Here is an 18155-nt window from a genome sequence, read left to right on the forward strand (position 1 = left end):
AACTGAGCAGTCTGGTTTCAGGGTTGGCCACTTGGATATTCGGGGTAATAAAAAAATCAAACACCAAACAAAATGCTATGCCCCCTTGCCTTTATGCGAGTGTACAGTGTGCTATTTTTTTTAGACAATGCATTGCTTCTATATAGGTTTGGACTGAACAAATAGTGACAGTCCTATGCCAGGTACTTGAATGAATGCCATTCACTTTTGCCTGTAGCATTCATCAGCAGCAGTCAGAGTCATTTGCTGATTTATTTGCCAGTTCTTGATGCAATCTTCTATAAATCTCCCTCCTGGAGTATGCAGTTATTTACACGATGCTCCATTATGATACCTGGTTATTTAAAGGAAACTCCCGCTGCGGTACATTGATGTTAGCTTTATGTCCTTGGCTCATATTACGGCACTGACTTGTAAATGTGTCAATCTATACTAGTGTGCACATATGCCCCATGGTGGTGAATACAGTTAAAGAGTGTGACTGTCAGTCTCTTTGGTGAAGTGTGAATTCAGAGGCCTTAACAACACTTTTACTGGGAATTCAGTTTGAAATCCTCCTGCCCTGGTGGAATGGCTGACTAACAGCTCGGAAGCCATAACTCCTTCACCAAGATCCCCTCCTTCTCACCAGGGTCTGGTTTACCACAGGGCTAAATCGCTGGCTTTGAAAGCAGACCAAGGCAGGCCAGCAGCACGATTCAATTCCCATACCAACCTCCCCGAACAGACTCCGGAATGTGGCGACTAGGGGCTTTTCACAGTAACTTCATTTGAAGCCTACTTGTGACAATAAGCGATTTTCATTTCATTTCATTTCTCCAGAAACCAGGGGAGCTCAGGTGCACCTCCAACTCTTCCTGGATGAATTTGACATCCAAAATGTGTCAGAACTTACCAATCCCCTGTGCCAGGAGAAAAGGATGTTTCTGCAGACCCTCCCAACTTTAGCTCTTGTGAAAACCTGGATGGTAAATTCACTAGTTTTCTATTCATCCAAAAGTAACAGAGGATTAGAATTTAACTGATTGAATAGTGCGCGGGGGGTGGTATCTCGGCCGGAGGTGGGGGCAGGGGTGGGGGGCTGCCATTCCGTAGGGAAGGGACTCAGTTTAGGTACCTGGGGGTGCAGGTTGCCCGAGAGTGGGAGGGGCTCCGCACGTACAACATTTCTAGTTTGGTGGGGAGAGCGAAAGCTGATCTGGCAAGATGGGATAGTCTCCCTCTATCACTGGCGGGTCGGGTACAGGCGGTTAAAATGAATGTGTTGCTGCGATTTCTGTTTATTTTCCAATGCCTGCCGATTTTCCTGCCAACGGCTTTATTCAGAGAGATTGAGGGAATAATTACTTTGTTTATATGGGGAGGGAAGGTGGTCAAGAGTTAGAAAGGTGCTGCTACAGAGGGGAAGGCAGGCAGGGGGTTTGGGTCTTCCGAACCTTGGGCGAAATTCTCCGACCCCACGCAGGGTCGGAGAATCGGCGGGCAGCGGCGTTAATCCCGCTCCCGCAGGGTTTTTTATTCTCTGACCGGCCAAAAACCGGCGTTGTGCAAATCCCGCCGGCAGTTTCAACAAATCTCCGGCCCGGATGGGCCGAAGTCCCGCCGACGTGGCCACGGGTCACGTCGGCGAAAAACAGAGTAGCTTTAAAACGGCGTCAACCATTGATGATGGTTGACGCCGTTCAGTGTCCGAGGGCGGGGGGGGGGGGGAGGGGGGGGCGAGCGAGTGGGGGAGGGGGGGCGAGTGGGGGGGGGGGGGCGAGTACGGGGGGGCGAGTGCGGGGGGGGGGCGAGTGCGGGGGGGGGCGAGTGCGGGGGGGGGCGAGTGCGGGGGGGTTGCGGCGTTGAGAGGGGGGTAGGGGGGGTTGAGGGGGTCGGGGTGGTGAGGGGGTAGGGGCGTTGGAGGGGGTAGGGGTGGTGGGGGGGGTTTGGGGGCAGCGGCGTGCAGAGAGGGGGGTGGCGACGGATGGCCGGGGCCAACGCACCGTCGCCCCCCCTCTGCACGCCGCTGCCCCCTACCCCAACCACCCCACCCCCTCACCACCCCTACTCCCCTCCCCACCACCCCTACCCCCCTCTCAACGCCGCAACCCCCCCCCTCTCAACGCCGCAACCCCCCACCCTCTCAACGCAGGGTTCCCCCCCCTCAACGCAGGGTTCCCCCCCCCTCAACGCAGGTACCCCCCCCTCTCCTCTCAACTCAACGCCGCAACCCCCTCCCCCCTCTCAACTCAACGCCGCAACCCCCTCCCCCCCTCTCAACTCAATGCCGTAACCCCCCCTCCTCTCCTCTCCTCTCCACGCCGCAAACCTTCCCTCCCTCCCTCTCTCCCTCCCCTCTCTCCCTCCCTCCCCTCTCTCCCTCCCCTCCCTCCCTCTCTCCCTCCCTCCCCTCCCCCTCCCTCCCTCCCCTCCCTCCCTCCCCTCCCCTCCCCCCCTCCCCTCCCTCCCCTCCCCTCCCCTCCCCTCCTCTCCCTCCCTCCCTCTCTCCGGCTCTCCCCCTCCCTCCCTCCCTCTCTCCCTCCCTCCCTCCCTCTCTCCCTCTCTCCCTCCCTCCCTCCCTCTCTCCCTCCCTCCCTCCCTCTCTCCGGCTCTCCCCCTCCCTCCCTCCCTCTCTCCGGCTCTCCCCCTCCCTCCCCTCGCTCCCTCCCTCCCTCCCTCCCCTCGCTCCCTCCCTCCCTCTCTCCGGCTCTCCCCCTCCCTCCCTCCCTCCCTCTCTCCGGCTCTCCCCCCCCTCCCTCCCTCCCTCCCTCTCTCTCTCTCCCTCCCTCTCTCCGGCTCTCCCCCTTCCTCCCTCCCTCTCCCCCTCTCCAGCTCTCGCCCTCCCTCCCTCTCCCCCTCTCAACTCCGCAACCCCCCCCCCCAACAAACGCCGGGTCTTTCTCCTCTCCTCCCCCCCCCCCCCCCCCCCCCCCCAATGCCGGGTCACTCTTTCCCCCCCCCCCCCCAATGCCGGGTCGCTCTTCCCCCCCCCCCCACCCAAATGCCGGGTCACTCTTACCCCCCCCCCTCAAATGCCGGGTCGCTCTTCCCCCCCCCCCCCCCCCCCCCCAATGCCGGGTCGCTCTCTCCCCCCCCCCCCCCCCCCCCCCCATGCCGGGTCGCTCTTCTTCCCCCCCAATGCCGGGGTCGCTCTCCCCCCTCCCCCCCCCCCCCCCCCCCCCCAATGCCGGGTCGCTCTTTCCCCCCCCCCCCCCCAATGCCGGGTCGCTCTTCCCCCCCCCCCCATGCCGGGTCGCTCTTCCCCCCCCCCCCCAATGCCGGGTCGCTCTTCCCCCACCCCCCACCCCACTGGGTCTCTCTCTCTCTCCCCACCACACAAACGCCGGGACTCGCCACTTCCGCAGCTGGTGAAACTGACGCCTATCGCGTCAGTCCGCTGCTGGCCCTTCCGGGAACGGAGATTGCCAGCTTAAAAGAAGGCCCGGACGCCGGAGTCATGCACACCGCTTTTTCCCGCCGGAAATGGGCGTCACGTCGTCCGCGGAGAATTTCGCCCCTTATGTATTACTACTGGGCGGCGAATGTGGAGAAGGTGCGGAGCTGGTTCAGAGGGGTTGATTCCCAGTGGGTCAGAATTGAGGAGAGTTTGTGCAGGGGGTCAGGATTGAAAGCACTAGCAACATCGCCGTTCCCGATAGCCCCTGGGAAATACTCAGGGAGTCCGGTAATAATAGCTTCATTGAGAATGTGGGGGTAGTTTTGCCAACACTTCGGGTTGAGGGCAGGGTCAAGGGAAATGCCGATTCGGGGAACCACAGATTTGAGCCAGGGAAGTGGGACGGAAATTTTCAAAAATGGGAGGAGAAGGGGATCAAGACACGAAAAGATTTGTTTCTTCAGGGTCGGTTTGCAGGATTGAAGGAGCTGGAAGCGAATTATGGGCTGGAGCAGGGGGAAATGACTTGGTACATGCCGGTTCAAGATTTTGCCAGAAAGGAGATACAGAGCTTCCCGATGGAGCTGGCCTCCACAATGCTGGAGGAGGTGCTGACGACAGGGGGACTAGAGAAGGGGGTAGTGTCGGCGGTTTACTGAGCTATTTTGGAAGAGGAGAAGGCACCACTGGAAGGGATCAAAGCAAAGTGGGAGGAAGAGTTGGGAAAGGGTATGGAGGAGGGGTTCTGGTGTGAGGTGCTCCGGAGGGTGAACACCTCCACCTTGTGCATGAGGTTGGGGCTGATGCAGCTGAAAGTGGTATACAGGGCACACCTCACAAGGGCGACGATGAGCCGATTCTTTGAAGGAGTAGAAGATGTGTGTGAACGTTGCGTTGTTGGGGGGGGGTGGCTAATCACGTTGATATGTTTTGGTCCTGTCCAAAGCTGGAGGATTACTGGAAGGAGGTTTTTAGGATAATTTCTAAAGTGAAACTGGACCCGGGCCTCCGGGAGGCCAAATTTGGGGTGTCGGACCAGGCAGGGTTGGAAACGAGTGCGGAGGCTTTGCCTCATTGATCGCCCGAAGGTGGATTCTGATGGGTTGGAGGGCGGCCTCTCCACCCTGTGCCCTGGCATTGGGGGGTGGGGTTGGAATTCTTGATTCTTGAGAAGGTTAAGTTTGAATTGAGGGGAAGGATGGAGGGGTTCTACAATTCATGGGCATTATTCATTCTGCACTTTCAAGAACTGGATAACATCGAACATCAGTTGGAGGGTGGATGGGAGGGTTGGGGGGGAGGGGGACTATGTGTGTTAATGGTGACTATGGTGATTCCTGATTCCTTTATGTCATTTGTTTATGTGAACATACGTTCTAATGTTTGGGGTTTGGAGGGAGGATGGGATTGTTGTTATTGATATGGGGATTGACATATTTGTTACTGATTATTGTTTATTGTTTGTGGGTGTAAATTTGGGAGAAAATATGAAAAAGGAGGAGAATAAAAAATGATTTAAAAAAAAGAATTTAACTGATTGTCTTTACCAGGCTAGCAATAATCAGCTGAGCCACGGGAGGGCCCCTGCATCCAGGTTCAGTGCAGCTAGGCTATAGACGGGAGAAATCAAGCAGTACTCCCAATCTTGATTACTATCCAATGAGTCCTTTTGGGAGACTGTGTCTGGCCATTGAGTCAGGACATGATTTGATTCAGCAGTTTTAGTCTGTTTGAAAAAAATAATGTAATTGCGTTAGAAGCTGTCCATAGAACATTCTCTTGACTCAATCTTGGGATGAAGGGCTTATCATTTGAAGAAAGGTTGAACAAATTGGCCTCTATGCATTGGAGTTTAGAATAATGAGGTGCAATCTTCTTGAACCTCCCTGAGGAGACTTGACAGAGTAGATTCTGAGACGATGGCCTGGATTTTCCAAGCCCGTGCCGGCTCGGAGAATCGCCGTTGACGCTGAGACGGCCCGCGACGCCGGTCCGACGCCAGGACACGATTCTCCGACGGCCAGAGAATCACCGGCAGCCACACGCGGGCGGTCGACATGGCGCCGGTTGGGGGCCGTTGAAAGAGGCCCCTGCGGCAATTCTCCACGGTCAACCAGCCGAGTTCCGCCGGCGTAGTTCCCGTATGGTTCCACCTGGCGGGAGCTCGTACTAGTGGGGGAGGGGGGGGGGATGGATCAGACTCCCGGAGGGGGCCTCCACATCGACATGGCCCGCGATCAGGGGCCACCTATCGGTGGGCGTGTGCGATCCGTGGGGCTACCTTCATCTACACCCGCCCGCTGTGTGACTCCACCATGTTGCATGGTGCCAGAACGCAAGTGGGGGCTATGTGCATGTGCGGACCTGCGGCTGACCGCCGCGCGCATGCGTGAACTTGCAGCAAGCAGTGCAGGGCCGCGTACGGCAGCTGGAGCAGCGCAGAGCACGCCAGAGCCATGATGACCCCCTGTGGGCAACAGAAGCGCTGGGCCAAGAGGCCCGTTGACAGCCGCGTGAAACACTCTGGTGTTTACGCCGGCGTCAACAATTAGCTGCATTTTCAGAGAATCCTGGCCGATGTGTCCTCTTATGGCAGAGACTAGCGCTCGGGGCTCCGATTCGGAAAAGTGATGCCACTTTTAAGACAGAGATGAGGAAAAAAAATTTCTGCATGAGTCGTTAGTCTGTGGAATTATCTTTCCCAGGAAGCAGTGTAATATGGGTCATTCAATTTGTTCAAGACCGAGTTAGATAGATTTTTGATAGACAATGGAGTCAAGTGGTGGGCTTCTCCGGCCTCCCAGCCATCTGTTTCTCGGTGGAGGGAGACGGCGCACCCAGATGGAATTTCCATTGAGGCCACCTGACACTAATGGGAAACCCGCAGGCGAGGGTGTGCTGCCAGCGAGACCAGAAAATCCCGCCGCCAGCGGATGGCCAGAGAATTCCGGCCAACAGTAACGGAGAGTGGAAAGTAGAGTTCAGGCCAGAACCACATCAGCTATGATCTTATCAAATGGCAGAGCAGATTTGAAGGGCCAAATGGCCTCCTTCTCCCCTATGTTCTCAGCTTTGTTGATCACCACAGTTGAATGATTTTCTGGCATTCGTGGTCTAGGCTCTATCAGGAATAATGGGCACTTGGACAAGTTTCTGGAAGGCGCCTGAAACAGCACCTTTGAGAAGGGAACATAACAAAATCTCAGGTGGTGCAATACTGCTCTTTTAAGGCAGCTGGGCCTGGGTAATTAGGGCCTAACTCAGCCCCATTTGAGAAAACCTCTTCAATTTGGCCAGCAATGTTCACATATGACAACAGTCTGGCTGCGTGTGAAAGGCTGGTGAATAGGAATGGAAAATGTTAGAACTGTATGGCAGACTATTCAGCTGCTCTGTTGAAGGTTTTTTCTTGTGCAAGTCTCCATTTAAAACATTAACCTGTATGTTTTCTTTAAATGCTCATTGACCTGTTGAGCATTTTATTTTGGATTGCTTCAACTTTTCATCTTATCCTCAATGTGTGGTATTTCATTTGAAACTAATGTTTTGTTTTGACACCCAGATAATTTTTTTTTTTAAACTTAGGAAATTTTGTTTCAGTAACACAAAAGTGAATGTGTGCCAGAGAGAATTGAGCCTCTGTGGTGAGACCATCGTGGACAGGAATTTCCTGTCCCATGCACATCCTGGACTGGGGATTTCTTGAATTCATGGTGGAGTTTATCTTTATAGGAGGTTAGGGCTACTGTCCAGAAAGAGGCGCGTGACTGTGCAGCCAAAAATCCAGCTGTATCAGAGTTTTAATTAATCCTGACTTGCTCCTAAAAGTCCAAGAACTACACAGTATTGCTATGGCCATTACAGGAGATATCAGGAAAGGTATCAACTACCTGTGTTGCTCCATCAACTTCTAGAATTGTGCTGCATGTCTATATATCAATTTAAAAATCTAAATTTGGAGTGACAAATTAAAAAATAAACTCGCAACTCAACAACAGTCCTGGCGTGAATTCAACTTATTGCTTGAGCTTTACAATTTAAACTTGTAGTGGAAAAATGAAAAGTACATGAAAGCTCAAGCGGGAAGTCCAAATGTAGAATGCATAAAATTGGTTGTGTATTTCTACGTGATGTAAGTTGGGGATGTCCCTTGAAGAAGATTTGAATTTCTTTACATTAAAAGTTGTGTGTGCGAATTAACTTTACTTGTTTTCACATTCAGCAGCAAAATCTTATATTCACACAGTGCTTTCAACATGGGAAGGTGGCCAAAGGTGTTTCGCTAGAATGTAGTGTGCGATCTAACTGAAAGGAAAATGGAGCCCGTTCTGGGCAGGATTAGCGGTGTCAAGTGCCTGGAACAACGCCGCTATTTAACAGCACTCTGTTTGTTTTTAGTGTCCTGGTGGGGAACACCCCCCTGAGGCTGCACTGAATGTCATCTCCTGCACTAATGGCAGAGCTCCTCCGTGCTGGAAGTGTTTGGGATCGACCCCTCCTCCCCTCCCTCCCCCAAGGTGACCCCTGAACCCTCCCCGCCAACTTGCCTATAAGGGGGTCATTGTACCCCCTGTACGCTACCTCACATGGGCTGGGCACCCCCGGGTCTGATCCCTGCCAGCCTGACAGTGCCACCTGGGCACCTTGGAAGTGCCAGGCTGACACCTTGGTGGCATTGCAAGGTGGCAATGCCAGAGTGCCAGGCAGTGCCAAGATGCCCGGCTGGAACCAGCAGTGCCGGAGTGCCAGCCTTCTCAGAGGCGACCACCTGGAGAGACCCCCCCCCGGGTACCGTTTGTGGGGACCAGTACTGAACGGCGCCCGGCTGGCACGTCCTCGGCGATTTTAGGTTGTCGGTCAACAAACGCAGGGTGTTGATGAATGGGTCTTGGTGCGGGTTAACGAATAGCAATTGAGTTTGCATGTACTTTCATGGAATAGGCCAAAAAGAGAGCATTCGAGTAGTCAAACCTGGAGGGTTGGAGCAGCAGACGAGTTGAACCAGAGACGGAATCAAGTGATGTTAGAGACGCTCAAGAAGCTGGCTTTTTCACATGCAGCAATGATCCATAATCAGAGCCATAAGACCACAGTACAAATAAACAGCCGCTGTCATGGAACCAAAATAATACCAAAATAGGTTCCACCTAACTGTAACTGTTATGATACAAACTGTGTAAAAAGGAGGATAGATAGATAATGCTTGCAGTGAAAATTATAAAAGGCATGTGAGGAAGCACAACAGATGATCATCAATTATGGAGCAAGTGAATTGCAAAGTTCAATGTTCCTGCTGAGATTAGATGATGCACTCTGTGCTGTATTTAGAAAGGACAATTTAAGAGCTCAGTTGTTTAAACTTCATTATTAGCTAACCAGTCCTTTTTGTGCTTTTATTAATTAGGTATAATTCACCAGATGAAAGGAGATTATGAAACTGCACTGAAACTCCACAAGACACACCTCTCCATTGCCCAGGAGCTCAGTGACTACGCTGCACAGGGAAGAGCCTATGGGAATATGGGCAATGCCTATAATGCCCTGGGTATGTATGATCAAGCAGTAAAATACCACCGTCAGGAGCTACAGATCTCCATGGAAGTTAATGACCGGGCATCACAAGCATCGACCCATGGTAATCTTGCTGTCGCCTACCAGGCTCTGGGTGCCCATGATAGGGCTTTGCAGCACTACCAAAATCATCTGAACATCGCACGAGAGCTACGAGATATACAAAGTGAGGCTCGAGCACTTAGCAACCTAGGTAACTTTCACTGTTCAAGAGGGGAGTTCATTCAGGCTGTTCCGTATTATGAACAATACCTTCGCTTATCTCCTGACCTGCAAGATATGGAGGGTGAAGGAAAAGTATGCCATAACCTTGGCTATGCCCATTACTGTCTGGGAAACTATCAGGAGGCTGTGAAATTTTATGAACAAGATTTAGCTCTAGCCAAGGACTTGCACGATAAACTTAGTCAGGCAAAAGCCTACTGCAACTTGGGCCTAGCATTTAAAGCCCTTGGTAACTACACGAAAGCAGAAGAATGTCAGAAATATGTTCTATCGTTAGCCCAGTCCCTAAACAACGCACAAGCCAAATTTAGAGCTTTAGGAAACCTTGGTGATATCTTTGTGTGCAAGAAAGATGTGAATGGTGCTATTAAATTCTACGAACAGCAGCTGGCTTTGGCTCATCAGGTTAGAGACCGGAAGCTTGAAGCTGGTGCCTATGCGGCTCTGGGCACAGCATACAGACTCATACAGAAATACGACAAAGCATTAGGATATCACACACAAGAGCTTGAGGTTTATCAAGAACTGAGTGACTTGCTGGGAGAATGTAAAGCGCATGGCCACCTTGCAGCAGTCTACATGGTCCTTGGCAAGTACTCCATGGCCTTCAAGTGTTACGAAGAACAGCTGGATTTGGGACAGAAGCTCAAAAATCCCAAAATCGAGGCGCAGGTTTATGGCAATATGGGAATCACCAAAATGAACATGAATGTAATGGAAGATGCTATTGGCTACTTTGAACAGCAGCTAGCCACACTGCAGCAGTTGAGTGGCAATGATGCAGTTCTGGATAGAGGACATGCATATGGAAATCTGGGAGATTGCTATGAGGCATTAGGAGATTATGAGGAGGCTGTAAAGTATCATGAACAGTATTTAGCAGTGGCTCAGAGTTTAAATCGGATGCAGGAACAAGCCAGAGCCTATCGGGGACTTGGGAATGGGCATCGGTAAGTACTACGCTGAATACAATCTGTGTCTGTACCGTAAGTTCATTGTGTGTATATGTATCGTTCATCCTTTCCCAGTGCATGAACACTAACCATAACCTTTTAACCATTGCAAAGAAAGGATACTTCAGGTTTATAAGATTTCCTAAATTACACATAATGGTTCTAAATCCAGTTTGTTTCCGACCATCTGTAGAAACAAATTAACTCAGTTGAACATAAAATCAGTGAATAAGTGTCTGCGCTTATCGTCTTAATACAGTAAATGTACAGTCAAATCAAAGAAAAGCTAATAGAGTTTATATCCTATTATATTGTAGTTAGTATATCATATTGATGTACTTATATCACTGTTATTCCTCAGGCTTTAATTTAATCCCATAAAAAACATATGTCTGTTATTACAGAATGTTTTTCCATTATTGGGGAAGGAATGAGTGTGGGTAAATGAAAATGCCAGTCTTTTAAATGCTTCTACCATCTATAGTATAAAGGCCATTCAGCACAGACAAATGGAGGCAAAATGTCTTTTAAAGCTCTGCATCTAGGAGTCAAATCTCATGGAGTCATAGAGTCACAGAGATTTGCAGTGTGAAAACAGGCACTTCGGCCCAACTTGTCCACGTCGCTCAGTTTTTACAAATTAGCTAGTCCCAATTTCCTGCATTTGGCCCATAACCCTCTATATCCAGCTTTCCCATATAACTGCCTAAATGCTTTTTAAAAGACAAAATTGTACCCGCCTCTAATACTGCCTCTGGCAGCTCGGTCCAGACACTCAACACCCTCTGTGTGAAAAAATTGCCTCTCTGGACACTTTTGTATCTCTCCCCTCTTACCTTAAACCCAGTGCTGTCTAGTTTTAGAATCCCCTACCGTTGGGAAAAGATGTTTACTAACTACCTTATCTATGCCCCTCATTATTTTACAGACCTCTATAAGATCACCCCTAAGCCCCCTACGCTCCTGGGAAAATGTCCCAGCCTATTCAGCCTCCCCTTATAACTCAAACCATCAAGTCCTGGTAGCATCCTAGTAAATCTTTTCTGCACTCTTTCTAGTTTAATAATATCTTTTCTATAATAGGGTGACCAGAACTGTAGACAATACTCCACGTGTGGCCTTACTAATGTCTTGTACAACTTCAGCAAGATGTTGCAACTCCTGTATTCAATATTCTGACCAATGAAACCAAGCATGCCGAATGCCTTCTTCACCACCCTGTCCACCTGTAACTCCACTTTCAAGGAACTATGAACCTGTACTCCTAGATCTCTTTGTTCTATAAGTCTCCCCAACTCCCTACCATTAACTGAGTAGGTCCTGCCCCGATTCAATCTACCAAAATGCATCACCACATATTCATCTAAATTATTTCCATCTGCCATTCATTGGCCCACTGGCCCAATTGATCAACATCCCATTGCAATCCTAGGTAACCTTCTTCACTAACCACTATGCCACCAATGTTGGTGTCATCTGCAAACTTACTAACCATGCCTCCTAAATTCTCATCCAAATGATTCATATAAATAACAAATATCAATGGATCCAACACTGACCCCTGAGGCACACCGCTAGTCACAGACCTCCAGTTTGAAAAACAACCCTCTACAACCATCCTTTATCTTCTTTCAGCAAGCCAATTTTGTATCCAATTGGCTATCTCCCCCTGGATCCCATGAGATTTATTCTTATGCAACAACCTACCATGCAGGACCTTGTCAAAGCCCTTGCTAAAGCCCATATAGACAATGTCGACTGAACTGTCCTCATCTATCTTCATGATTACCCCTTCAAAAAACGCAATCAAATCCGTGAGACATGATTTTTCCACTCACAAAGCCATGCTGACTGTCCCTAATCAGTCCTTGCTTCTCTAAATGCCTGTAGATCCTGTCTCTCAGAATACCTTCTGGCAACTTACCCAACACAGGCGTTCAGCTCACCGGTGTGTAGTTCCCAGGCTTTTTCCTGCGGCCCTTCTTAAACAAAGGGCACAGCATTTTCTACCCTCCTATTTTCAGGAACCTCACCTGTGGCCGTTGACGCTTCAAATATCTCTACTAGGGGACCCGCAATTTCCTCCCTAGCCTCCCACAACGTCCTGGGATACATTCCATCAGGTCCCGGGGCTTTATCTACCTTGATGAGCTTTAAGGCATCCAGTACCTCCTCTATAATATATACACTCCTCAAAACATCACTATTTATTTCCCCATCCATGCCTATCCGAACAGTAAATACCGATGAGAAATATTCATTTAAGATCTCACCCATCTCTTGTGGATCCGCACATAGATGACCTTGTAGATCCTGACGAGGCCCTACTCTCTCCCTCGTTACTCCTTTGCCCATTATGTATTTGTAGAAGCTCTTTGGATTCTCCTTTGCCTTTGGGGGTTTGGAGGTGAGGGGGTTCTGGCTAGGGTTGCCAACAGTGATTAAATATATTCCTGGAGGTTTGACCACATGAACTTTCTCCATTCTCCAGCCATTAGTCGGCCATCCTTGTGATGTACTGACTTCCAATCCTAATTGGAAAGAAAAGAGACCCATTACTCAATTGGATAATGCTTGATTGTCAGCCAAGCAACTTTTTTTCTCCCATTTCAAAATTTTTATATCTGGTAAGGAGACGATCTCAAAGAAAATGACAAAAAAAAAATCATTTCTAATGATTTTTTTCCAATAATGCACATAGCAGTGCCACGGAGATTGATCTTCAATTCCTGGACCACTCCAAGCCAATCTTGGAAGGTTCGCAAACCCAGACTATGCCTCCAACTAGAGATCCGGCAAGACACCATTGTTGCCTCTTTTCGGGAATGTCTGCCACATCAAACATTTAACAGGCCAGTGGGATCCTGGGGTGGAGGTTCTGCCTATTCAGAGCTGCCAGCCATTCAGAGGCCAGCAGTTCTTCTGCACTCAGCAGTGCCCCTATGGTGGCGGTGGCTGCTGCTGGAATGACACCCCACTGAGGCCTCGGATCGAGGAGGGACCCAAGGGGAGTGATGGCAGGAGGGGAGTTGCAGGGTGGGGATCATGGGCAACATCCTGCACCCAGAGCTCACAAGAAAACACACTATGGTTACCCGCATGGCAAACATCCTGCTTGCCAATGGATTATTGCCAGCAGTGGCAGAATGGGGCCTTTAAGTGGGCATTAATTGCCCTCTGAAGGGCCTCATTTGGCAGCAAGGCAGGAAGGCCTGCTGAGGGGTCTTGAAGGGAGGGGTGGAAGTGAGAAGGTTCGAGGGTCTCCCCTTACGCCTGCCAACCCAATTAAATGCCTCCCCGCACCATCAAATATGCCATGGGGGTGGGCACAAAATTCGGCCCAAGATTCACCAATCCTGGACTGGGCAGATGCAAATCACTCGGGTTTTCTACTCCTGATTTGCCCACACTGGAGATTTAGTGTGTGAATGTGAACAGGATGAACTTGGCTGTAGTATCTGAAATGATGAATTACACAGCAAATGCTTCTTTTCTGTGTTCAAAAATGAAGAATTAATCCTGGAGAGCACTTAGTAACTGTTAAGGATCTTACACGAGTTGACCCTTCAAAATAAAAGGAATAAAACTGAAAGAGTGGTTCAAAGTATGCCTGGAAAACTCTTGAGTATTTGCTTCATAATTATTTGTGGGATTTCAGATCTCAAATAACACTATTAGGTTTTTCACTCAGCTACATTGTCTGTAAGATGGATGTAAGTGGCTGTAACTTGCAAGAGAAGTTATTCATGGAGGAAAGATCCTACAAATAAAGTGGTATCCGTGATGTCCAGAGAAATATCCACAGCTTTAACTGATTGCTCCATTGCTAAGGAAAAGATGAATGTTAGAAAGTGAGCTTGGCAAAGGGAGAAGAGATTAAATGGACGAAGATCCATTTTACTTCATGTAGTCATATTCAATCTTTTCTTTCAGGGTGATGCCATGCGCCACTTCCATTCCCTTCATTGGCCACTGCTCAGGCTGCACCAGAGAATTGGCCACCTTGGCGTCTCACCTGATGTGAAATTCTGCACTCACATTTTCTCCACACAAAGGCTGACCACTTCCACCTCCATAGCATTGTCCGCCTGTGGTAGTCACCACTGTTGTATTATATACTGCATACGAGGGTATTACGGTAAGGCCCCTGTACTACAGGTACGGGGGTAGATCCCTGGCTGCTGGCTCCGCCCAGTAGGCGGAGTATAAATGTGTGGGCTCTCCGAGCTGCAGCCATTTCGGCAGCAGCTGCGGGAGGCTACACATCTCTGTGTAATAAAGCCTCGATTACACTCTACTCACGTCTCGTCGTAATTGATAGTACATCACCGCCTTTGCCCATTCTTCAGTTTATCTGCTTTTGAAACCGTCATCAAGGCTTTTGTTACTTCCAGGCTCAGCTCTTTCAATGCTATCCTGGCTGGTCTCCCATCTTCCAGAATGTGGGTGAGGATGCTAGCTGCTGTGGATTGGAGCCAGGTCCTGTCATAGAAAATAGTCTCATTAACAGAAGAGAAATGTGGAGGGACGCTTAGCTATTGTATACTCATGTTCGGGATTGGGTTATTACCGAGATAACCAATCCTGTTAAACACACAGTCCTGACTGGGTTGTACAACAATAGTCAATAGCTGAAAACCTAAAAATATTAAGCCAATGTATTTCCATCCATTCAAGTTGATTTAAAAGTTTCTGACCAAGGACATTTTAACCCATGACATTTCTAGGGATCGGAATGTAGACTGGTAGTTGCAGATCCAGTGCATGAAGTTGGGTTATTTTACAATGTGTAACTGAAAGGAAGAAGAAAAAAGTGAGAGACCCGCATGCAAACCCCAATCAAAATGGGGGCATTTACTGGGCAAAGAGGGTCAACTGCGATGCATTGTTTGAAGAAATTGATTGCACTGTCATTTTGTAATTCTACTGAGTAATATTTCCCAGCTGAGCCCATTTTTACTGGGAAGACCCTGAACAATGAAGTCAGCAGGAAGAAGTAAAACAATTGGGGTTGTATTGCTGCACAGTCCAGCTGTACACAGTGTGGAGCAAAGTGCAGTCTAGGATTGTAGTAACATATGATCCAACAAATACACTGATTTTGGGAATTAACTGTTAAAATTTATTGGCCCAGCCCTCTCGGTCCCTAGATAGTCATACCCCGCAGGTCCCTGGAAGATGTGTCAGAATTCCCCATGCATTGCCTTCCTGGGAATTGCTTGGGAAGTTTCAACTTCCATTGGGCAATTGGCCTTCACCAAGAACCATCCGAAAACCTGATTTAAAGTCAGAGTCTTTAGATTCTGACTTACTTTGCAGGATAGTTACCCAGGAAATATTCGAAGGATTAAAACCAGTACTAACTCATGGGTAACTATTCTACTGACTACTTCCCCCACCAATGACTCCGAGCCCCGATAACCTCTCCAACTACTGTCTCCATTCCCCCAACGTCTTGGCTACACCTCCCGAACGCCTATCTATACCCAAAATCTATGGCTACATCCCCCAATTCCCTGATTACCCTCCTGACCCCCTGACTACTTCTCCCATCCCATCCCCGACTACCCCCCAAATGCCTGCCTACATCCCCCAATTCCTTGACTACACCCTAAATCCCTGTCCATATCCTCCAATTACCCTCTTGACTACACCCTCCAATTCGCTGACTACCCTCCTGACTCTCCCCCCACGACTACATTCCCCCAATCTCCATACTAAATCCCACCTACTAACTACCCTCCCAAGCTCAAGACCCCCCCCCCCCCCCCCCCCCCCCCCCCGACCCTTCAGATCCCAGCCGGTTGGTTCCAAACCTGGCCGACTTCATACAGATCTCAATCATGAATGTCCTCGGGCTTCCTGCCCCTTTAGCGGGAGAGCTCATATTCGGCGAGGCGCGCAGAGACTCTGATTGCTCCAACCCCGTAGGTCTTCGGGTGGGGCGGAGGTGGAGAATCTCGGTGAGAAATGTGGATTCTCTGGTAAGTGAATAGGAACAGATGGCACTCCGATGGTGATTGCCACTCCTCAGACGATTCAGCCCATTGTTTTGAGCTTTTGAACAATGCAGTCTTATTTTGTGACTGACTGCCCCCACAGTAATACAGACACAATTGCCGTGTAACCCCTGGATACACCTCAACAACAAAGCCCTGTCACAAGTTAGTAGACTGACTGACTATAATAGTGCAGCCCTGTCACTGTGACTGATTAACCCATAATGGTGTCCTGTTGTCACTGTGACTGACTGACCCACAATAGTGCAGTTCTGTCACTGCGCGACTTACTGACTGACCTCATGAGAGTACAGTCCTGTGACCGACTGACACCACCTCAGCTTTGAGTTGCTGAGTGATCAATTGACTGCTCCTATGATAGAACAGCCCTGTCATAATGTGACTGACTGGGGCTCTGATAGCAGAGACTGAGATCTGAATCATTCTTGCACATCCTATTATTGCAAACCTGCCTATTTATTTGTATTGGTGGCATTGATGCAGTTCTGTAATTTAAGTAAGAAATTCAAAAGCTTTCAGGCACAGTTGGTTATCTCATTCTCTGCAGTATAACAGTTCTATAACAGTGATCATTTAATATTGAAGAAATCACTTATACAGTTTTATCAAAGAATGACATAGCTGCCATACATGACGTCAGTTAATATGCAGTGAGTTACTTGAGTCACTGCTGAGGAATTAATCTTTGCTGACTGGCATTTATAAATGATTATTAAGATATAGTGCTGAGTGAAGCAGCGCTTGAGGAAAGTATCGAGTATCCAACTGTAACTGAATAATTGTTATTAAAAGAAAAGGTCAGAATGATTCATGGCTGTGCTTGCTGGTGTAGAATGATTGAATTTTATATCAAAGGGTTCGCCGTGAGCTAATCCTCAATTAAGTTCAAAGAGCAGTGATCTTCTTAGACTAAATTTACCAAACTGAAATCCGGACTAAGTTCCCTTTCATTTGTCCCAACCTTCTGATAACCTCCAGATGTGCAAAACATATTGAGGCTGAGCAGCTTCCAGTAATACCCCAGACTCTGTTCACTCTCTTTCCAATTTTGGCACGTTAAATTCAGGCCATAAGCTGCACAGAAATCTCTTCACTGATCAGCAAGTGCCCACGCTGCACTGTGCTCTACGTATTGTAGTCAGGGTCTATCTGACGAGGTTTTTTGGGGGGCTGATGTTTGCTTTATGTGTACATTTAATGATTCGCATCCAGGTGACACAAAGTATTAGTAAAGCACTGAAGACATGGAACCGAGTGGTAGGATTTAAATAATAATCAATAATCTTTTATTAGTGTCACAAGTAGACTTACATTAACACTGCAATGAAGTTACTGTGAAAATCCACTAGTCGTCACACTCCGGCGCCTGTTCGAGTACACGGAGGGAGAATTCAGAATGTCCAATTCACCGAACAACGTCTTTCAGGGCTTGTACGAGTAAACTGGAGCACCCGGAGGAAACCCACGCAGACACGGGGAGAACGTGCAGACTCCGCACAGACAGGGACCCAAGCCGGGAATCAAACCTGGGACCCTGGTGCTGTGAAGCAACAGTGCTAACCACTGTGCTACTGTGCCGCCCTATTGGGTATCTGAGGGAGACACTGATTCGAAGATCACTTGGGTAGCAGAAATGAAACACTGTTTACAGTTGTAAGTCGCAGTCTGCCAGAACTCTCGCACTTGCATGATGAAAATGGTGATTGAGACCATAAAAACACTCAAGCCTGTTTCGACCTACAAATAGCTAATGTCACCAGCAGATTTCTGTGGTCATAAGATTGACTAACATCCCAACCCCCTGCAAACAAGAATGAAGGGTCATCCAGGAAATGGGAAATTTAAATATAATTCAAAGAGAGAGTCCGACTCTCAAAAGGAAAAGTAGCTCTGCCCCTGAGAGTTATTTACGTACACAGATACACCCATGACTTTTCATTAACTTGTATTCCTGGATCATTTTTATCTGAATACCACTATTCAGCTTTAGAAATTCTGTCAAACTTG

General features: G+C 48.8%; 1 protein-coding gene across 5 annotated transcripts in view; it reads left to right on the forward strand.

The window, feature by feature from the left end:
* ttc28 (tetratricopeptide repeat domain 28) overlaps positions 1-18155 on the forward strand; it is a 965957-nt gene that overhangs the window by 715976 nt on the left and 231826 nt on the right. For all 5 annotated transcript variants that reach the window (XM_038780339.1, XM_038780595.1, XM_038780507.1 and 2 more), the window contains one exon: positions 8784-10125. In XM_038780339.1, the coding sequence (XP_038636267.1) occupies positions 8784-10125 (1342 nt within the window). The remainder of the gene's footprint in view (positions 1-8783; positions 10126-18155) is intronic.

This window comes from Scyliorhinus canicula, chromosome 1 (assembly GCF_902713615.1).
Source record: "Scyliorhinus canicula chromosome 1, sScyCan1.1, whole genome shotgun sequence".
NCBI classification, from domain to species: domain Eukaryota; kingdom Metazoa; phylum Chordata; class Chondrichthyes; order Carcharhiniformes; family Scyliorhinidae; genus Scyliorhinus; species Scyliorhinus canicula.